Below are 23339 nucleotides of genomic sequence, written 5' to 3'. Positions count from 1 at the left end.
TACTCTAAAAACTGTCAACTTAAGTAGATTGGCGATGTATTAAATAATGTATGTGTTTGGTTATAGCATTCTTGTCATGAACATGTCGCAATGGTTAACGAGATAGGGATAGACTCTTTTCCTTTCTCCGCTGATCCAAAATCGAAAGTCAGGCAAGCAAAATGGCGCGTCCGTGGCCAAAGTATATAGAGCTTTTGCCCGACATGCCGATTTAGTATCGCCATGTCAAAATCGAGCATTACCATTATTCATTTCTGAAGAAATTTTTTGTTTATACAGTCAGTAAACATCGAGACGTTTGCATAGCTGGGAAAAACCTACTGGTTTTTGCTAGGAGTAGGCGTGCTTAGAATATTCATATCTTGTTGAAGCTCTTCAGTATCTAGAAGCTTGGTAAAATATTTCAAATTTCAAATTGGCCACACCTATACGCTATACACATGAGAAATGGAAAATCTGTCTTTCTAATCATGGTAAAAAAACACGCTATGTGCTCAATTACTTATCAAAAACATGAGTCATGGCGTATGCTTCTCTCACCACACGTGACTTTCTGCTTCATTTTTTCCTGCTAGAAATGTTGCTTCAACTTATTCAAGTTATTTTACGATCAGCACGTGCTTTTGACGAAAATAAAATAAAGGGTTCAGTATTGAGTGGGTTGGATTTGTGTCAATTTTGATTTTCGTGCCCTACTCGCCTAAAGTGCCATATCTCAAGAGTAAACGTCATTTTTTTCTACGCCAATATCAATAAATGACGCGTAATAAGGCACTTTGTAGTCGTCTGCAAACTGATTGGATGCAGCAGACAATTGAAACTAGGATTAGCCAATAAGGATGCTTGTGCTTGGCGGAGCATTTGAAGTCGCCAACCGCCATGTTGGAATTGTCCTGTTGAAGATTTGTGTTGAAAATAAAAGCGTTTTATTGATATCCGACAATCATTTGTACCAACGTGGAGAGATTGTTGTAGAGTCCTACAATGGCCAGGTCATATAGGTGAGTTCGTTATTTTCCGTTATTCAACGATTAACTTTTGTTATGGCGGGATTGTCTGATAAATAGTTTGCATATTTGACTGTAGTATGCTAGTGGTATGTGTCTAGTTCGTGATATCAGGCTGTACTTGTAAATTTTTTCCCGAGGCATAATTTAACATTGTCTTCAAATAATTCTTTACACAGTTGGCTTGACAAAGCACAGCATTCTCCAATGGTCCACGAGCATTGTGGAGAAATTATGCATGCCACAGTGACAAATGTATATTGTTAATGCTTGGCGCCCTTGTATAGGACTGCTCTTGTTCTATACCGATGTAATTTATGGTTTAAGCACAGATTGAGAGCAATTGGTACAAATGTACACTCAGATATATCTCTTCCGAATGGCTTTAACATTTTTATTGAAATAAAGTTTAATGAGGCAAAATCATTGGCTGTTTATTGTATCATTGTGATTTCACCAATCTGCACCCACAAAAGCACTCATTGATAAAAGTATGGAACAGTTGCTAGTTACTATCATTCATTACTGTGGAGGGCCTCCTAATTCTTGCATGTAACAATCATTCACTTTTTGTAGTGAAACCGAATCAGATTTTGGTGGTTGTTCGTCATTAAGCGAGCAGGAATGCTGTGGTGGAAACATTCTTGATAAGCAAATCAAAAGGATAAACAAGGGTCGTTGGACAAAGGTGGAGGTAATATTAATATTGATTGACAATGGGATTTGATTTTTGTGGACATTCAGAGTAAACGACTTTTTCAAAGTGCTTACTGCAACTGTAGACAATGACAGTTAGAATACAAGCATTGTCATTCAAAGTCTTGTTCTTGCTTCTTTCTTGTTTGACTGTTTATTTGACAAGTTGGCTCGAAAATGTTTTGGTTAAAATGTGAAACCTCTGCACAGGCTGGTGAATTTTTATTTGTGCGAAGTTTCGTTTGGCTTTTTGTTCCATATTGGTGAGCCAGCATTGGAACAAAGCTCATTTGTTAATTTTGTAAATTTTTAATTTTGTCAGTTTATTGTAACTGCACCTCAGCAGTAATAGCAACACCGGACTTTAATTACACAACTGCTATTTCCCATACTAACACAACTATATTCATCTCTAAATGTACAGCAAATTCTCTATGAAACATTGTGAACTGCAGTAAAGTATAACTTTTCATGGGCCACAAGCTAACTATATTCATGATGTCAGTCGTCAACCCAGTAGGAACTTTTGCATTATGATGCAAATTTTTCCTGCAAAATTATTCACATCTTTAGAAAATTAATTCAATTCATTGTTTTTCCAGTGAATGAGCACGACGAAAAATTTGCATTATTTAATTAAAAAACAGGCTCGCTTCGTTCTTGCATGTTTTTGGTTCTGAGTGAACGTTGTTTCCAAATTGATTTCCTTCGATAGAAAATTGTGAATTTTATCACCGACTCCATCTTACGTGACGTGTACAGCATTGTTTGTGCTGAGTAGTCCCAGTCTTTTGAGTTGAGCGAAGACATCGTTGACGTTAGGGTGTCCTGGTTTAAATTGTGGTAAAATATTACTTGACAGCTTGTCCTCGTCGAAGGGCTAAGCCGGGTGTAGAAAAAAACAGCTTGATGGGAGTGACAAATGTTGACTGGTGATCTGTTTTTGACAAGCGAGAATGTTCCAGTGATATATCATAGCACTGTATAGCTCTGACTAATTAATTTAATTATCTTAATCCAAATCATCGCGAAACATCCGAAACCCCCGTCTTTGTTCGTTTTTCAATGTCAAACTCGTGGCATTATAGGCATAGACGAAAGTTTTCGCCACGAGGTTTCGACTCTTTGCAAAACCATTTATTAACGGATCGGTTAACGGATCAAGTTGAGAAGCGTGTGAAAAGCACATTTGTAGGTAGCAGAAGTGTGCTTTGAATTTGACATTCTCGTTTAGTCGTTTTGTCATCCTACTCTTTCGATGATGACATTGCCAAAAATGATAATTCTCCTCCTTAAACCATTGACAGAAACCAGTCGGCAAATGAAGTTTTATTTGCGCATTGTCAAGTGTCTCATGTGAAAATAGACAAACGAGACGTGCTTTGAATTTTTTACTCATCGTAAAATTTAAAAATACTGCCTCGAACGGGTGGTTCGCTTTTTCAATTGCTTGTTCTCATCGCAACGCTTTGGTTAATTTGTTCTGTAGAAGTAGAAGTACTGTAGGTTTCGAAACCCCTGCAGAAGTAGTTTTTGGATTTCAAAAACTATACACTGGCGGTCTTGCAACTTTACTTATTTTAATCTCTAAACCATTCCATTTATTGAGTATTTCTCTTACTGCATTTTACATCGTCAATTAAAGTAAAATTGTGTGATTTTTGACTATTGCATTGGTCCATAAAAGTTAAAGATCGCGATGCCAGATTGGCAGAGAAATTTAAGGTATCTGCGCCTGCGTATTATATCTCAGGTGGACAACAAATTAACGGCGGAGATTTTGCATGAACTGTCTTATGGACTATAGTGTGGATTTATCGTAAAAGCTGTGCCGCCTTAAATGAAGGAGTAGAAACTGTTATAAACCAAAATTTCAATGAGACTCTTATGATTTTACGGCCACGCAAAGAATGGAATATCGTGCAGCTCCGTAGAAAGGGATTATAGGATGAAACAGAGGATACGATTTTCCAGTGGTAGGACACGCTTTGTTTGCGTGAACGAGTCACATGAACGCACTTGAGTGCTCGGCACACAAAGTCTTCTGATTTAATTGTGGCGTGTTTCCTGTTTGTCTTTTCTCGAGTGGGGGTCTTTCATGATATATTGATCGTTTGGTTGATTTTGAAAGAAGGACCTTGCTTGCGCGTGACACGCACTTGCGTGTAGGGTTTTCATTTATCAGAACAGATTATTACACTGTAGTATTTTGATACCAGCTGTATAGAAAGGCCCCGGCCTTACAATTGTCTGAAGTCACAATCAATACAAGCAACCTTACGTTAGTTGTAAACAAAGACGTTAAATTTTATATTTAGACGTTAAATTTATATCAAAGAAGGCCGTCGGAAGTCAATTACGTAATTGGATGGTTGGAAATCCAAAGATGTGTGACCGTATTTTAAAAAGATCGGGAAGAAAGAAAGTGTGGCATGTTAGACCGTAAATTAATTGAAGGCGCTGCCTGACCTGTCGTCCCCAACCCCCCCCTCCCCCGCTCTCGACAGGCCCTTTTCACGTTTTTACGATGCTTGAAAGGTTTTGTGCTCATTTTTTTGCTTCGATTTTATTGACGGTGATAAAGTCGATTGCGTTTTTTTCATACTAGAGAAACGTGTTCCGCAGAACTTTTCATATCCCGTTCGCTTTCCTAGCAATAGATGATGAGGAATCCGGAACTCGTTATCTTTCGTCTCTAATGAATTCTGTGCTTGAAAATTCAACGCCTAAAGTCCCTCTCGCGTCGAGAGAAGCAAATCAAACAAATAATCTTCAACGGTCCTTCGAATCATTTCTGATTGAAAGGACTCGTTGGAAATCAACATGGCGCCATAGCTTTTATTACCGTCAACTGGAATTTGTCGATAATTACAAATGTACAATCAAATTATTATTATTTACATTTATTTAAACACGGTAGTATCTCAACTTGGATCCTAAAATACAACTACATATCAAAAATAAAAAAGTTGATTTTCAGATAGCCGTGTAATAAAATAAAATTAAAAAGGATACTACATCTAGGTAAAAAATAAAAAAATAAACAAAAAAAAACAAAGTATGAGCTATATAAAAATAAATTTATGATCGGGTTATTGGTAAACCCGAGAGCAAACATTTACACTTTCAAACGACTCTCCGTTGACATCAATCGACATTTAGTATCATGTCCTTTTGTCACCTGTAGGACGACAAACTGAAGCAACTCGCGGAAGGCGATGGCTCCGATGATTGGGCAAAGATCGCTAGCCATTTCAAAGATAGAAGCGAACATCAATGCCAGCATCGTTGGGAGAAAGTCTTGGATCCTGAACTTGTAAAAGGTTCATGGACGAAAGAGGTGCAGACATAAATCCATGAATTTCGGTGTTAATAAAGCTCCGGCTCCGATATATTCAGGTGGTGATGGAACGTGTTTTTCTTAACTTTAGGAAGACGAACGCGTCGTTGAATTGGTAGAGAGGTTTGGTCCAAAACGCTGGTCGACCATTGCTCAACATCTACCAGGTAGAATCGGCAAGCAATGTCGAGAGAGGTGGCACAATCATCTCAATCCAGACATAAAGAAGTCCGCGTGGACCGAAGAAGAGGACAGGATCATATACGATGCTCATCTGCGCATGGGCAACAAATGGGCTGAAATTGCCAAGATGGTTCCGGGGCGGACAGATAATGCGATCAAGAATCACTGGAACTCCACCATGAAGAAACGAGTTGAGGCTCTTGGTTATGAGGAGTATAAGGAGAACAGATACAGAACTGTGAGTACATTTGTGTACCTCAATGATCACCCGCATTCTCGTCCATTTATTTTTATAGTAATTCTTCGACGATATTTTTCTATTTATGAGTTTCATCAAAGCAGTCCCACTCATCTGACAACACTTGAATAGGCTTTTTGTTTGCTTTTCTTTAATGAGATCATTGTGTTTTGTTTAGCATTTTATAAATCAGTAAACACTCTCTCACATACACACAAGAATCCCCTTGCTTAGACTTCGCACTCCTTACATTCCACAGCAATCTTATATAATGAACAGACACATACACACACACTCACACACACTCACATACACACAAGCATCCTTTGCTTGGACTTAGTACTCCTTCGCATCCACAGCAATCTTATCTAATGAACAGACACACACACTCACACACACTCACATACACACAAGCATTCCTTTACTTGGACTTAGTACTCCTTCGCATCCACAGCAATCTTATCTAATGAACAGACACACACAGTCACACACACTCACATACACACAAGAATCCCTTTACTTGTACTTAGTACTCCTTTGCATCCACAGCAATCTTATCTAATGAACAGACACACAGTCACACACACTCACATACACACAAGAATCCCTTTACTTGTACTTAGTACTCCTTTGCATCCACAGCAATCTTATCTAATGAACAGATACACACAGTCACACACACTCACATACACACAAGAATCCCTTTACTTGTACTTAGTACTCCTTTGCATCCACAGCAAATGAACAGACACACACAGTCACACACACTCACATACACACAAGAATCCCTTTACTTGTACTTAGTACTCCTTTGCATCCATCTTATCTAATGAACAGACACACAGTCACACACTCACATACACACAAGCATCCCTTTACTTGTACTTAGTACTCCTTTGCATCCACAGCAATCTTATCAATCATAAAACACAGAAAGGTAAGTTCTTATCATCGACAATGTCTCCGTCATTTAAAGTGCTTATCATCGACAATGTCTCCGTCATTTAAAGTGCTTTAGGGAACTTTAGGGAATCATTTAGTATCCACAACCATCACTACGGGGTTCGAACCATTCACTATGGAATTTGAATTGTTGACACTTGCATGGAATTTCACATTGTCGAAATTTTTCATGTCAGGAAAGCAGCGTTTCACGTGTTGTGAACGTTTTTCATTTCAGATAAACAAAGAGACGATTGGTTACAGTGTCAGTTTCAAGGATGTCAAGTTGATGCGCAACAGATTCTTCAATCTCAAAATCTTTTGGCGAACGATATTTTAAATGGACAACAATCCACCCAACAATTGCTTACTTCTCTGAGTGATGGTAGAACAGTCAACACGCCATGGTTCGTTATTGTTCTGTTCGTTTATATATAGAGCTCAAATTTCTTTTCTGCAGTGACGTTGGATCAAATGATTCTTTCTGAATCACTCGAGTCTGCCCTTTTTAAAGCAGTTTAGAATCGTTAGAGCTGTTTAGTATGATGAAGGTTATTTTACTCGGGAAAGGGAGAGGGTTGAGGAAGAAAACTGAAACATTTGATCATTACTGGATCTTTAGGTAGATGAGTTTAGAAATTATAGAGTTATTCACATTGAATAAAAAGAAGTGTAAAAGTTAATGTCTTTCGTGTTAAAAATAAATCTATTAGAGTTGAAGAACACCGAATCCCCTCGTAGAAGAGTCTAAATTTCCAGCTGTCGACTGCAAGGTTGGTTCATTTCAATTGTCTATAAACTTGTATTCTTTAGTACCAGAGAAAACAATGCTCTCGCGCCAGCGCAACGCGATCCAACACAGACGATGAATAATGCCGACATTTTGTCACCATTACAAACGATCCCCGACGAATTTTACGATCTCGATCACCAGCCTTGGACGGGAATCAGCGGTTTTAGTGGTCAATACAGTCCCGATCCTCGAACTTTGAAAGAGAAGTGGGAATCTGCTGGAATGTTCGGTATATATACTCATTTATATGCTTATTATATTGAATTTTTCCCTTCGTTTGTTTTCTATGATTTTGACTTGTTTTAAATGACTTTAAATACTCTGAATTCAGTCATGAGACATTGTTCTGGTGTAATTGGTCCATGTATAAATTATTAATTAGCAGGAAACATTACCTCCACACAAGTCCCTACCTCCCTCCCTAGATAAGTAATAACTGCTACGTGTATGAATCCCAACCGGTATCTCAAAGTCCAACTGCGATTGCTCTTTTTGATACGATAATCCGAGCAATCTTTAATCTCTAACACGAAAAAGATGACTACCAACGCATATTGTTTCTGAACAGTGAGTGAATCTGATGATACAAGTTTTTAATGGTATTTTTGAAATCGGATGTTTTTGAATTCAAGAGACGATACATCCTTCATTGTAAGCACGAGTGATGTCGTTCATCACATGGCATTTAGCAAATTACCTCAAGTCTAAGTGGTACTGTGTTTAATTATTTGGGATTCCTTCATTTAAAATTCAAAACAAAAAATCTGAAGTGCGGTCTCTTGTGCAGTGTTTGTAAAGAATGCTAATGAATGAGATTACATGCTGGTGTGCCATCCTAATCAGCATCCATCTCCTTATCGTGTTTAACTCTTTACTTCCCAAGTTTTTTCGTCCTTTGACTTTTGGATTGCTTCATTGCATGATGTTGCCATACGACAACCTTGAGAGAAATGGGTTAATACCACGTCGCTTGATATGATCGATTTCATAGGGTAGAATTCTTTTGAATTATTATTGAGTTTTCGAAGGTTTGTGAAATAACGTTAAGGAATATTTCACATTGCCGTTTGATTTTAGTATTTTTACGTCATCGAGCGTGGTTTCGAGGCTATCGTTGTTTGATTGCATTTTGTCAATATTGACGTTCTGGTTTTTAGGTTGTCGCATCGACGGTAAAACAATCGCTTCCCTTTACAATACTAACGGTTCTTGGTAGGTCAATGCTCGCTTATGCGTTTTGGATAGTTTTCATAGATATAAATATGTGTTGTTTGCCTTACAAGCTCGTTGATACCGATTACGTCGTCGCTTGCAACAAATCGCTTTCGAACACCACCGGCTATTTTGAGGAAAGGAAAGAAACGACGTGTATCCTTTATTTATTGCTCTTTTCAAGTTGTATTTATTTAAAGATGCGGACAGGACTGCAGTGGCGGATCTAGGCTAGGTCGAAATAAATTACAGAAGCTCATTTTCGATGTAAAGGAACTTTTTTAACAACGCTGTCGGTTGAAAATTTCCAAGAAAGACTAAAGTACTCCCTATTGGATTTCCAAGAAAGTATTGCAAGATGGCAATACATTTTCATTGATGTATTTCGAGCTACGCTATATCCGCTGCTACTGGACAGCTGCAAAAAGATACATTTTCTGACATAGCAGTTATTTCATAAGATTTCGTGAAGTCTAGATCGGGCTAGAAGAGCAAAAAGAGTAGGAGTTCTCTTCGCAGGGAAGCGCGTGGAATTATTTAGTTGGAGTGCTCATGCATTGCGTAGAGACAGTTTCACGAGCGCAGCTAGTTTGGATTTAGCGAGGGCTTAACTTTTTAGAGCCCCAACTTTTCCCAATTCGTTGTTTTTTGGCTTCCTGTTTGTGATATATTTTCACGCAGGGCACCAGAGTGTTAAATGTTTTGACAAATGGAAATAGATTCAAGCATTAAACACTGGGCGTTTTCCATATACTTTTAATATACATAACATACAAAGCCGCACGATGCTGCTAACTTCGCTCAAAACCATCCTTAACTTGTTTTCCCAGCGTAGCGATAGAAACTTTTTATCCGGGTGTTCGAATTCTCTCAATTCGTCGGTATCGTCGCTCAACTCCACCTTGGAGGTCACACCTCAGAAGACTCCAATCAAATCTCTACCATTCTCTCCTTCGCAGTTCTTCAACAGTCCAATCGCCATACGAGATGGCACGACATTATGTAGCTCGACTCCTTCCTCGACGCGACCCACGCTGACATCGACACCCGTTCAATCGCAAGATCGTTTGAACACTCCGAAGGTCGACGTTAGTCACTCGTTGATGACACCCACAATACGACGATCCATTCTCAACAGTCCACGTACACCAACGCCGTTCAAAGAAGCTCTTGCTAACCTGCAATCGTCCTCTTTGGTGAGTTATCTTTCAAGAAATTGTCCGACATATTACGTGTGTGAAATTGCCTTACTGTGATTTTTCATAAGAAAATCAACCCTTGAGACTGCGGTGCGATTTTCAAAAAAGAATTAAAAACTTTTTCATCAACTGAAAACGATTGTAGCTATTTTGTGGCGTTGAACACCAGTTTCTTCAGCGCAGTTGTGATTTTGATTACCTTGCAGAACAACAATAGCCGATGACGGCAATTGTCTGCTTGCTATTTTTAAAATTTTATTGTGTGATTGAATTTATGGCCGGCAATTATCAACGTTGCATTTTTGTCTCATTTATTCTTCAACAGTAAGATTTCATTGCTGTAACGTTTTTGTAAGAATGACGAGCTACGAACCGACAATAATAGGTTTACTTGTCGGGAGTGCTACTTTTTTGTCCACCCCCTCCTGTATTTTGACCAACACCACGGCGAAGTAGTATACGGTTGCATTGTGCGAAATTCCGTCGCGGTTGAGAAATGATATCGTTTTAGGAATCACTCGAACATATATATTTCTAACGTTGAAATAATTGTTTTCCAAGTCTATACAGGCCACGAGCAATCGTCTGGAACAAGACATTACGGAGATTATTGAACGTGACGAGGCCGAAGCTGCCAAGGAAATCATTCCTTCGATTGAAGATGACAATTGCTCCCGCGTCAACATACACCAGGGTTTGGAAAAGTCCTGTCAGCCTGTCTTACCGCAATCTATGGCGGAAGCGTTTCTTAGTAACAGCGAATCAATCATGTCGTCAACTCCTACTGATCTCATGTCGTCATCGTCCGGCCACACTGATATGGTATGCGTTGGGTTTTCTATTGGTTTTAAACTCTTTATGTTAAACTGGAGTTCTGTATAGAAATAACTGGATTGTCCAGTTTACTTATGTTTAGGTTTTCTTCTGAAGAAACTGCAGCCAACACTATACTTAACACTTAATCATCTATCGTATGGATCTCTACGAATAGCCAGTTTCTTAGGTTTTTCCTGTTTACATTATTCAGTGAATTTAGGTGGCTAACAGTTTTGTTTTGATTGCAGTTTAACGAGAGTCAAGTATTGATCGAGTTTCATAATTTTATTGTCTTTGTTTTTGTCAGGATTTAGAAAACAACGTGCTGAACGTCTCCTACATGTCTCCTCTATCCACCTCGGCGGTCAAACCGCGCGACGTTTTTAGTGTCGGGGAAGATCTCGTAACGCCGAGCAAAACTCTGGAATACAGCAGCCATTTTAACAATCCTTATAATCAAATGCTGAGCTTGGCTGCAGCCATCGAAAATAGTCCTGTGGAGGTTTGTCAATTCTATGGAGTGCTTCGTGTTTTTCAATTGCCCGTTGTACATGTCTGATTTGTCATATTCTTTGGAAATATTTCACCGTTTACATTATCACCTTTGAACATGATAGTTCACCGTTTTACATGATAGTTCACCGTTGTACATGATAGTTTACAGTTGTACATGATAGTTTACAGTTGTACATGATAGTTCACCGTTGTATATGATAGTTCACAGTTGTACCTGATAGTTCACCGTTGCACGTGATAGTTCACCGTTGCGCGTGATAGTTCACAGTTGTACATGTTAGTTCACAGTTGTACATGATAGTTTACCGTTGTACATGATAGTTAACCGTTGTACATGATAATTCACCGTTGTACATTATAATTCACCTTTGTACATGATAGTTCACTCATGTACATGAAAGCTCACCGTTGTATGTGATATGTCATGTTTTGTTTTGTTTTTTAGAACATTTCAACAAAATTTCCTAACTTCTTGACGTTCGAAACTCCTACTGGAAATAGAAGCTTTTTTTTCAAGGTCAGTTTTTTATAACTATCATTTTGATTGTGATAACTAGAATCTTTTCAGTTTTTATTTCACTTTCACAATTGTGCTCAAAACTCAAGATTTCTTGTATACACGAACTATTTGAGAATCTAAGAGAAGAGTGAACAAGTTGTTTGAAGCTGGGGGGTAGGAAATTTTATCTCTTGTGTAGCGGCTGCGCTTGCATGTCGAAACATGCGAAATAATGGTTGAATTTTCTCAACATTTATGCATCTCGTTTTTTGGAATGTAATTGTGAACTTTCTCGAAACATTTCAAACGATTGATTCTTGCAATTCACGCACTTTGCAGACGTTCCAAGAGGTGATGTGTGGACAAACGGAAGATCAGAAAATTGTTACGGAACAGGCGAGGCAATTTATCCATCGGACAGCTCGCTCGTTAAAATTTACACCTCATTTAACGCACGAACCGGAGATGACCGTGGTTTGAAGGATATATCTTGAGGGTAAACTGAATGCGAGCAAAATTGAAAGTTATTTAATGACACAATGCACGAAGGCCGGATAATGGAGTCCGACATCCATTCCTAGTCGATAATTTAATGTTATCGATCAAACCAAATGCACGAAAGCAGGGTATTGGAGTCCAATATCTGTTTCCGGTCGATAATTTAATGTTATCGATTAAACCAAATGCACGAAAGCAGGGTATTGGAGTCCAATATCTGTTTCCGGTCGATAATTTAATGTTATCGATTAAACCAAATGCACGAAAGCAGGGTATTGGAGTCCAATATCTGTTTCCGGTCGATAATTTAATGTTATCGATCAAAGCTTATGCATGAAAGCCGAGTATTGGAGTCCAATGTCCATTGCTTGTTGATAATTCAAAGTTATTCATCAAAGCAAATACACGAAGGCCAAGTAGTTGACTCCAATATTTATTACATACCTATAATTTAAAGATGGACGATATGAAACACATCCCGATTACTCAATGTTAATAGCATGTGCATTTATGTTTGAGATAAACATTCGTATAAGATGGACATTTTATTAGGGGATCTTTTTTTTATACGGAATCCTATGGATAGTCAATTGTTCGAGTTTACTATATGAATTTTCTTTATCTGTTTGAAACTTTTGTATCTGTAAAATAACGCCTTGCATGTTCGTCTAGATGTTTAGTTTATGGCTTTTGATTTGTCTACCTATCGGTTATCGCTATCCAGGTATCGTAGAAACGCCTTCTGGTGTATCCGTTTATAATTTTATTGCAAATACCGAGTGTGATGCATTAATGTGACCGCAGGAATCACTAGTGCAGACTTACCGTAACCTTTCGCGAAAAAATATAGTATAAAGCAAATTCCGAAAAAGCAAGAGATCTTGAGATTGCAAAATATGCATCTAAACAAGACGAGAAGTGAACTGTAAATTTTCGACTTTATTTCAGTCATCCTCAGACAGAATGATATTTAAAACCATACATACACATATATATTTAATTTTCGACTTTATTTCAGTCATCCTCAGACAGAATGATATTAAAACCATACATACACAATATCATTCTGTCTGAGGATGATTTTGAAATAAAGTCGTAAACTTACAGTTCACTTCTCGTCTTGTTTTGATGCATATTTTGCAATCTCAAGATGTCTTGCTTTTTCGGAATTTGCTTTATACTATATTTCTTCAAATTGTCGGCTGGTCATGGTTTTGGCGAAAAAATCATAGAAAATGAATCGTCAAATATTTCACCGTTGTCTCGCGTTACAAATGCTCATAACACCAGCTCTGTCTAATTTCCTTAATTCATGAAATATTGCCGTATAAAAGGTCGTATTATAGGTTGACGTACCAAGGTATTGGCTTACACCGTTCAAAGTACTCCATATATTGTCGTACCAGCCGACAAAATAAAGCGAAACAACGAATGTCGTACTTAGTAATGCACGAAGTGTTGTAATAAAGGTATTTGTCGATTTAAATTTCATTTGTCGATTATGGCCACTGTAAAATCTCGCAAGGAACAAATTTTGCACGATCGCAAAAGTTTCGATGCGGCTTTGCCGAAATTAATTGAACAAGCAATGGAAGATATGATGGGCGAAACCTCCGATGCCATGTTGCATCTTGAGAAGGTATTCGAGTTGTTTGTTTTTTTGCATTCATTTCAATGTTTCCAATTCCTAAACGAATTTCCTTCTTATCTCTTGTAGAACATCAAGTATAATGTCCTTGGAGGTAAAGAGAAGTGCCTGGCTTCTTAGGTCTTTCTAATTATCAGAAGTTTGGTCTATCTCGACACTTATGTGCGAGCCAAAAGTATCTCCGTTTCCGAATCCAATGTTGGCAGAAACATTGATGGTTGTCTTTTCTTTTCAGGTAAAATGAATCGAGGAATGACAGTGCTGTCAACTTGGAGACTGTTGCTAGGTGATAAAACACCTAGTGATGACGAGTATTTTTTGGCTATTGTGCTGGTGCTCCTGTATTCTCTGTACTGGTGTTCTCTCCTTCTTTTCTTTCTTCTTTATTCCCTTCTTTCTTCCTTTCTTTCTTCCTTTCTTTCTTGCTTTCTTCCTTGCTTTCCTCTTATTTTCTTTCTTGCTTTCTTTCTTTCCTTCTTTCTTTCTTTCTTTCTTTCTTCCTTTCTTGCTTTCTTCTTTTTCTTTCTTTTCTTAAAGTTCAACTATTAACAGTTCCATCCGAGCTTAACGACAAAAACTATTACCAGTTATCGTTGCGTTTTATTCCTAATTTTGTAACCAGTCACAGTTACACAAGTCACGTTAAAAAACAATCAATTTGCCGTTACAGTTGATCAGAAAAATTAACGCTTGCATATAACGAGTCACTTGTAATGAAGTTACTTGCAGGATTGCCTTCAACATGTTTTGTGTCTTCTCGTTGTATATTTTATAGCTTCAAGCATGCTTCTTAGTCTCCGACGATGTCATGGATCAGTCATTAACGAGACGTGGAAAACCGTGCTGGTTTAGACAGGTATGCTTTGTCCAAATGTTCGAAGCCTTTAATGCAACCTAAATTTTTCCCTCTTTGATTTCAGGAAGGTATTGGTTTCATTGCTGTCAACGATGCTTTAATGTTGGAATCAATGGTGTACCGATTGATCAACTATAATTTCATTGAAAAAGATTGCTATTCGAACATTATTCGTGTAGTTCACGAGGTATACCCGAAGTGCCGACGAGTGTCTACGAATTTTGTTTGATTCGAGCTTTCGAATAGTCTTCGTCATAATTTAGGCGATGTATCAAACGGAAATTGGTCAAACACTCGATATGACTACCAAACCAGAAGAGAATTTTGCGAACTTTACTTTGGAGGCGTATGTATGACATATACTGTTTTTCAAAATTGGTCGTTGGCTTGTCTCTCAAATTTCACGTTTTGTTGGGAAACTGCTGACCAATATGACTTTGCAGCAGTGCTCATACAAAACTTGAATGTTATCGAATGCTTCATTCTCTTAATGTTTGCCTGTTCAACAGATACAAGGCTATTGTGAAGTGGAAAACATCTTTCTATTCATTTTATTTGCCTGTGGCACTCGCGATGTACATGGTAAATGATTTTCTTCAAATCAACTACACGTTGCGGACAAGCGTTAAATTTTGTTCACTCTCTTTCGCTATTGTTAGCACAATTTGACCGACGCCGGGCTTCACGATATTGCCAGGGAGATCTTGCTGGAAATGGGGGAGTTTTTCCAAATCCAGGTGAGTTTTTGAATTGACGACGTTTTTCGTTGAGTGGTGTATGATGCTCTGAGTGTTGCTCAAACAACAGGACGACTATCTTGATTGCTACGGCGATCCGGCAATCACGGGAAAAGTTGGAACGGATATTGAAGAAATGAAGTGTTCTTGGCTGCTCGTTCAGGCTTTGCTGAGAGTTGATGGAACGCAGAGGAAAGTTCTTAAGGTGAAAGGGGTTGCGTTGAACTTAATCCTTGTGTGATCATTTCTCTTCAAACGATTGCGGTGTTTCAGGGTCTCGTTGAAATTGTCTTAGGCCGTTTAGATAAAGCCACATATTTCATTTATCTTGCTTTCTTTCTGTCTTTCTTTCTTTCCTTTTTTCTTTCTGTTTTTCTTTCTTTCTTTCTTATTCATGTTTTTGTTCTATCCTTTACAGGAAAACTACGGTGTGAATGATCCCGCTGCCGTTGCAAAGGTGAAAGACATATACTCAAAGTTGGATTTAAAATCCGTATATCACAAGTACGAAGACGTTAGTTATGATAAATTAATGAAAATGATCGAGAAAGCTCCTAGCGATTTGCCTAAGGAAATATTCACAGAACTTGCCTCGAAATTATACAAGAGGGACAAGTAACGATTTCTAAATAACTTTAACTTATATTTTGAAAATCATAGACTTACGCTCCAAAAGTATTTCTTCGATCAAAATTTAATGACTTAATGTTTGATGAATAGATTTAATGACAACGATTACGACATTAAACTTTAAAATGTCCTTCAGTTGTTTAATCAAGTTGCATAAAGAATCATACAAGTCCATAGACACTATGGTGGATGGCAAATTTCTTTAAAGTACTGTTTAGATGCATCACTGTTTACATGTTGATGGCTTCTAAGCAGCTCTTCTTAAGATCTCTGCCATTCTCATCTTCGACGTTTTTCAAAAGTATAGTCAAATTTCTTTACAATGACACAAGGCCTTTGATTTTATTTTTTACAATTCAACACGAGTCATACAACAATTTTAAAGTCAACGTACATTAAATAAGATGCAGTAGAGAAAAATGTTATCCCAGTATCCAAGTCTAGCTCTAGTACCAGGTCTCTAATTTTGATGTTTGCTCCAGATATTAGTGACCAAGGAAATTTCAGGCGGAAAGCGAACTATACATCAAAGCCTAGGGGAGTGGTTTGAAAAACTATCCAATACAAAGTTATAGAAAAGATCATTACGTGCTGCAAATACACATGGGTCATGACTAACATTTAAATAACCCGCACTACTTACATAATGAAGACGAAGCGTTGGCTTTGATATTTATAAATAGAATGTTGATATCAGTTGACAACAGGTGATAAAATGGATATAACTCGTCAATGTGTATCATTATACATTCATGTCTCCTGGACATGGATATTTTACCGAAATGTTCTAAACATTGCTTAGTTTTAAAGTTCTTTTTCCCATTATCGAAATTGATCTCGAGGCAAACCAGACCACTTACTTACACATTAAAACGACGCATCAATGCAGGTAAGTTTTAACGTTTATCTTGTAAAATTATGTGAAAATATGTTCGTATTTAATGAGTGTATATTCACGGTGATTTTGAATGTCGAATATTCACCTATTGACTCTATTGTAATTGTATTAATTCCAGACAATTACTAATTACTTTCGATGAAAACTATTGTAATCTTTTTTATGTTTGCATTGCCTTGTCATTCGTTTGTGATAGCTAAGAATTTATTATTGAAAATGCTTGAAGCTCAAAGTTTTTGCATCTAGTTCTATATTAAACCGAAGCTATGCTCGTGAGCATATGGTTATATGTATGTTAAACTTTCTATGAGAAACTTTGACGCTGTCATCATCAAAGTACGATTTTTTTATTCATAAATCCTTAAGTCATTCAATTTATGTGCTGTGGTATCTCTTGCAAATATCAAAATTGATATGAAATTAATCCAAGGTCAGGGTTAGTTAGATTAGATTTATCCTCCAAGACATCAAAGTATGTTCTACTGGCCTTATGGGCATTGTGTTTTAGATCTTATAACAAAGATGACTAAAACAAACAAACACTCTGTTAATTTCGAAAATTTCATAATGTTCATATGATAATCTGCTTAATTATAGTGAAGTTGATCCTATTATCACACCAAGATCTTGTTTTCTGTTGTCCATTGTGTCAAATCCTTGCTAAAACCAAGGATTTAGCAATCCTTGCTAAATCCTTGCAAAAGCCAATTTAAAAGAGAAAGTGGAAGGTTTGGGATATTGGAACTCAGATTTTCATTTGATTTTCACAATTATTTCTTATTGTATTTAGGTGAGACCAATCTCACAATGAATAATACACCAAGAAAGAATGTGTCAATATCGGATAAGAAGAAACTGAACGAAGCTTTGCCGCGTATAATTGATCAAATTATTGCCCCTTTTCCAACACAGACAAGAGATGCAATGGAACACTACAAAAAGGTACAGTTATTGAGCAGATGACATGCAGTTGTGCCAGCAATCAATGATGGGCAATCACTCTGCTCTCAAATATTTTCATCAGTATGTAGTTTTCATTTGTACCATTACAAGTAGAAATAAGTGTACTATGTAAGAGACATTATTGCTCACCCTGCCCCCAATCAAGAAAAAGTTTCTGGCATCACTCACTGGTTACATTGTTTGAATAATGGTAAAACATGGTATTGGTTATTTGCTACAATATATCATGGAGGCAGGGCCATGTAATTCTTGAGTGCACGACCATCATTTATCTCCTTCATCCTCTACCTTCCTTCTGCACCACTTTGTACACCTTTGTATTTGACATGGATTTTATTGTAATGTATTTCTTTCTTGCTTTTCATTTCAGTCTGTCATGTACAATGTATTGGGAGGTACTGTTGTTTTTTCTGCCATATTGCATTACTGCTCTACCGAAAGTAGATGTAGTTTCGTGATCTTGTTGTTTATATCAAGGTAAAATGAATCGTGCCATGACTGTCCTGGCAACATGGAGACTTCTTCGCGGGGACTCAACTCCAAATGATGAAGAACTTTTCTCTGTGATTGTTTTAGCCTGGTGTATTGAATTGGTGAGCTATGATCTGCATTGTTGTACCTCTACAAGTACTCAAGTTCAACATATAACTGTTATGACATGAAGTATTTAATACTTGCTACTCGTTTTTGCACATATTGCGCGCTGTCCATATTGAGCCCTCTTTACGTTGAAGACAGTCTCCATTCGTAGGATTAACATTGATTGTGTAGGTTTGATCCGTGATCCGTCCACGTTTTAAACATTTATTGTAAGTGCTGGGATTTTCCAATTATTTTGTAAAAATCCGTTTGTTTCCTGGTTTAATGGTAAAATTACTAGCTGACTACCATTGGCTAATCAATGATTGAACCAATGCTTCTCATCAAATTCACATTCCATACTCACACTTCCTTCGAAGTTATATTATCACGCACACATAAATAAATAGAGCTGCAGTTGGCTTGTGTACAGTGATATTTCGAATTTGCTATTAATTCGAAATATTACTGAGCAGAGCGAAAAACTGTCTTGTTTGTTTCTCAAATATTGAGTTGAACCTTTATTCGTAGTATGTTTCTCCTTATACTTAATCGTTAAACTCGGGATAAATTACATCTTTGCTCTTTGAGGTTGAATGAAACAAATCCTCTGTTTGTTTAGTTGCAAGCGTCTTTCCTCGTTGCTGATGACGTCATGGACCAATCAACAACGCGCCGCGGGAAGCCGTGCTGGTACAAAAAGGCAAGCGCGAGATCCTTTCGTGATCATATCTCTTTCTTGTGTCCAAATTTAGCTCAACTCCTTACTGTAGGAAGATGTAGGTCTGAGTGCCATCAACGACGCCTTCATGTTGGAGTCTTCCGTCTATAAGCTCGTCGATTTGCATTTTCGCGGCAAGAAATGTTATCCCGACATAATTTCTTTGTTCCATGAAGTAAGAAATATTCTGTGATGTAGGCAAGGGGTAAAACAGGTTAAAGCTACTGTTATTGTTTTTCAGCCTTATTCGAGTCTTCTCATTTTGTTTACATAGACGGTGTTTCAGACGGAGGTTGGTCAGACGCTCGATATGATAACGAAACCCGGTGATGCTTTTTGTAATTTCACCATTGACAGGTATTCGACGTTGTGTTTGATGTGTTCCTTACCAACTCCTGGTGAGCGTTTTTACCCTTTTCAAACCGTTTTCCTCCCGAAACTTCAAATGAAAAGTTAAGGTAAAAGATAACATTGAAGGACATCCTGAACACCACAATGTTTGCTCCTCAATTTTAAGACAAGACTAGTCACCAAGTCAATGTGTTTTAGAGTCTATTACGTTTAGCGACATAGATTAACTGTCATTCAAAATTGCTCGTAATATTTCACGAATGTAGTCAGATAATCATTTATTTTTCAATTGGACGCGGTTTCAACTAACACATTCTAGTGAATTGTCCGACATTGCTTTTATCCATTTAGGTACAAGTCTATAGTCACGTGGAAAACTGCTTATTACTCGTTCTATCTTCCTGTTGCTGCTGCTATGTTTATGGTAATTACATAAAGTATATTCATGCATTATTTCTCGGAGTTGTTGACATAGAAAGGAACAGCGAGAAACTGAAGATGTCGAGAAATTTTCCGGCGTCGAGTCGAAAATATAGACGTGGAGAGACTTTGTGGGAGGTTGGCGCTGTTGCAGTCATTTGTATTTATTTGGAATTTTTGTTTTGGTCTTTGAAGGTTGGCATTACTGAGGGGGAGATTCACGAAAAAGCGAAAGAAATTTTAATGGAAATGGGAGAATTTTTTCAAATTCAGGTTTGCTCATTGAAGAATATCGTCGTTTCAAGTTCGTTATTTTTTTCTTACGCAGTAAATACCGTGTTAAAAAATCATTTGGTTACTAAATAGTTATACACTCAAAGATCAAACATTTAAAGGGTTTAGGTGAAGTTCATGCATATTTAAATTAAATTAAGGACGATTATCTCGACTGCTACGGAGACCCCGACGTTACTGGAAAAGTTGGAACGGACATCGAAGACGAAAAATGCTCTTGGCTTCTGGTACAAGCGTTACAGAAGGTCGATGAGGAACAATTGGGGATATTGAAGGTATGGTAATACACGAACACTTCTTTCCAGAGATATTTAACTTTGTCTGTTATTTAAATGTCATAACTACGACAAACCGTAATGTTTTAGAAAGGATCTTTTTCAGCATGTTTTATTTATTATTCACATCTGGAACAGTTCAATGCAAACACGCGTTGATGATTATGTTTATGAAAAATTGTTTAACTGTTGGATGTTGCGAAAACTATTTCCCGAGGCTTGTCGCGTAATGTGATGTAGTACTTGCAATGCATGCTTATATAATAAACAAGCTCAAGTATCTCCAGCAACTCGCAAACAAACACAACTGAAGATGTGAAGTGATTTTGTATGGTCCTTGTTGAAAAATTTCAATGCTGCAAATTCAAATACTGGGTCCTTTTGTGCATGCCATTTTTGTGTATGCTTTTATTCGACATACTGTACCTCCAGCCTCGTTTTAATATCCCCCCCCCCTTCTAATAATCCTTCCATTTTTTGTGTCAAAATTTCAGAAAAAATTGTAGTAATGTGCTTAAGTTTTCATGCATTTACCGGACTGGGTATTTTAATAAATAAGAATAAATATTGAAGTGTGAAACTTTATTTGCTCCCCAGGCTCTTTCGACATCCCCATCTAATAATCCCCCACTTGAAAGGTTGCAAAATAAAAGCAAAATTTACTCCTAGGGGATTTAATGGAAGAAATACGGTAGTATAAGCATTTGATGATTGTTTCCATCCCACACGCTGTCTTTGTGTTTACTTGGGAAAACTATGGGTAAACAAAGGTTTTCACGATACTCTAACGTTGCTCGTTACTTGGGAAAACTATGGGTAAACAAGGGTTTGTCACGATACTCTAACGTTGCTCGTTACTTGGGAAAACTATGGGTAAACAAAGGTTTGTCACGATACTCTAACGTTGCTCGTTACTTGGGAAAACTATGGGTAAACAAAGGTTTTTCACGATACACTAACGTTGCTCGTTACTTGGGAAAACTATGGGTAAACAAAGGTTTGTCACGATACTCTAACGTTGCTCGTTACTTGGGAAAACTATGGGTAAACAAAGGTTTGTCACGATACTCTAACGTTGCTCGTTACTTGGGAAAACTATGGGTAAACAAAGGTTTTTCACGATACTAACGTTGCTCGTTACTTGGGAAAACTATGGGTAAACAAAGGTTTGTCACGATACACTAACGTTGCTCGTTACTTAAAACTATGGGTAAACAAAGGTTTGTCACAATACTCTAACGTTGCTCGTTACTTGGGAAAACTATGGGTAAACAAAGGTTTTTCACGATACACTAACGTTGCTCGTTACTTGGGAAAACTATGGGTAAACAAAGGTTTTCACGATACACTAACGTTGCTGGTTACTTGGGAAAACTATGGGTAAACAAAGGTTTTTCACGATACTCTAACATTGCTGGTTACTTGGGAAAACTATGGGTAAACAAAGGTTTTCACGATACAACTTGCTGGTTAAAAACGTTTTTTCACGATACACTAACGTTGCTCGTTACTTGGGAAAACTATGGGTAAACAAAGGTTTGTCACGATACACTAACGTTGCTGGTTACTTGGGAAAACTATGGTAAACAAGGTTTTCACGATACACTAACGTTGCTCGTTACTTGGGAAAACTATGGGTAAACAAAGGTTTTTCACGATACACTAACGTTGCTCGTTACTTGGGAAAACTATGGGTAAACAAAGGTTTTTCACGATACTCTAACGTTGCTCGTTACTTGGGAAAACTATGGGTAAACAAGAGTTTTTCACGATACACTAACGTTGCTCGTTACTTTTAGGTGAACTACGGTGTCAATGATCCCGCTGCAGTTGCGAAGGTGAAAGACATATACTCGAAGTTGGATTTAAAATCCGTATATCACAAGTACGAAGACGTTAGTTACGATAAATTAATGAAAATGATCGAGAAAGCTCCTAGCGATTTGCCAAAGGAAATATTTACAGAACTTGCCTCGAAAATATACAAGAGGAACAAATAACGAATTAAGATGTAATTACCAAGTGGGAAATGGCGAACTTTTATGTTTTCAGTTTGGGATAACGTCAACTTCAATTAGTTTTATGTCTGTTTGAAACCATTCAAACCTTCGCCATGACACTAATGAATTGGGACTGCGCAGGTTACGCGCAATTTGTCAATCAGTAGGTGGTTGGATAGAAATTTCTTTCAATCAAGAACCACGCCGGCCTGCAGAGTCAGTCCCACTATGTAAACTTTTAATTAGCCATGTCAATGATGGCTACGTTGTTGCTTTCGAACGATGTGTGGAGAAATCAATGAGAATTTGCGAATCATGTACATAATTTAGCTTGTGTTTAGTGGTGAAACAAGGGGTCGGCTCTGTAGATATGAGTTATTCTTCTTGTTTTCAGGACGACGTCATTCTTTTGAAAGAATGGTTTGAGTTGGAGTTAGAGTACGACTTAAATGATCAATTTTATTGACGTCTTCCTCAGGCAATCCTTTTGAGACATTGGCAGATCCAGGGTTCGGTAAAATTATAATCACAAAAGTTGTCCATTCATTTAGATTTGAAAACGCACTACAAGGAGATTAAGGTTTCACGTAAGGTTTCACTCTTTGAAAGTTCACAGCCATTAAATAGCATTGTTATCCTGATATTTTTGAATACAAAATTGGCTGCCCAATTTTATATTTCGTAACCCTGGATACGCCACTGTTCGCGAGAGACGGCTTTCGTTCGTACAACTCGGTTCGACGAACTGGGAGTTTTTAAGTATTTTGATTAATGTAAATAAACTTGATACTCACTGGAAGTGAGAAAAGTTTACTTGATTTCGTGATTCGCAAATCAAGGGCGTAGAAAGTCATGGATTTCTGCGTGTGCGTAATTTTCTGTGTGTGAGTATCTCTTATAGGAAGGGCACTTTCACAAATCTCACACAAATTTAACGTCTTATTGAACGTTGATAATGTATCGAATGCCATGATTTAGGTGTACCGAATTTTCAAATACATGAACAGACCCTTCACTTTGACACGATG

The 23339-nt window shown here is 37.6% G+C and overlaps 3 protein-coding genes across 3 annotated transcripts; all 3 read left to right on the top strand.

Moving 5' to 3' along the window:
* The first annotated feature begins 153 nt into the window (after window positions 1-153).
* On the top strand, window positions 154-12610 carry LOC124452681 (myb-related protein A-like). The gene is made up of 14 exons (XM_047003266.1): window positions 154-1001; window positions 1584-1701; window positions 4891-5043; window positions 5135-5465; window positions 6372-6401; window positions 6645-6813; window positions 7220-7428; window positions 8357-8411; window positions 8483-8567; window positions 9242-9607; window positions 10172-10432; window positions 10734-10928; window positions 11388-11459; window positions 11781-12610. Exons 1-14 carry the CDS (start codon window positions 985-987, stop codon window positions 11919-11921), a joined length of 2202 nt encoding a protein of 733 aa, XP_046859222.1. The 5' UTR covers window positions 154-984; the 3' UTR covers window positions 11922-12610.
* Window positions 12611-13223: 613 nt separating this feature from the next.
* Window positions 13224-15940, top strand: LOC124452684 (farnesyl pyrophosphate synthase-like). The gene is made up of 10 exons (XM_047003270.1): window positions 13224-13578; window positions 13657-13681; window positions 13823-13943; window positions 14363-14443; window positions 14508-14630; window positions 14707-14789; window positions 14953-15025; window positions 15103-15180; window positions 15251-15385; window positions 15599-15940. Exons 4-10 carry the CDS (start codon window positions 14396-14398, stop codon window positions 15797-15799), a joined length of 741 nt encoding a protein of 246 aa, XP_046859226.1. The 5' UTR covers window positions 13224-13578; window positions 13657-13681; window positions 13823-13943; window positions 14363-14395; the 3' UTR covers window positions 15800-15940.
* Window positions 15941-16535: 595 nt separating this feature from the next.
* On the top strand, window positions 16536-23124 carry LOC124453267 (farnesyl pyrophosphate synthase-like). The gene is made up of 11 exons (XM_047004045.1): window positions 16536-16699; window positions 17499-17650; window positions 18042-18066; window positions 18149-18264; window positions 18873-18953; window positions 19024-19146; window positions 19246-19328; window positions 19674-19746; window positions 19938-20015; window positions 20177-20311; window positions 22111-23124. Exons 1-11 carry the CDS (start codon window positions 16543-16545, stop codon window positions 22309-22311), a joined length of 1224 nt encoding a protein of 407 aa, XP_046860001.1. The 5' UTR covers window positions 16536-16542; the 3' UTR covers window positions 22312-23124.
* The last annotated feature ends 215 nt before the right edge of the window (window positions 23125-23339 follow it).

The sequence above is a fragment of the Xenia sp. Carnegie-2017 genome, unplaced genomic scaffold (genome assembly GCF_021976095.1).
Source record: "Xenia sp. Carnegie-2017 unplaced genomic scaffold, XeniaSp_v1 HiC_scaffold_25, whole genome shotgun sequence".
Lineage (NCBI taxonomy): Eukaryota > Metazoa > Cnidaria > Anthozoa > Malacalcyonacea > Xeniidae > Xenia > Xenia sp. Carnegie-2017.
The sequence above is the reverse complement of the archived record's forward strand: the minus strand, read 5'-3'. Positions and strand labels throughout refer to the sequence as shown.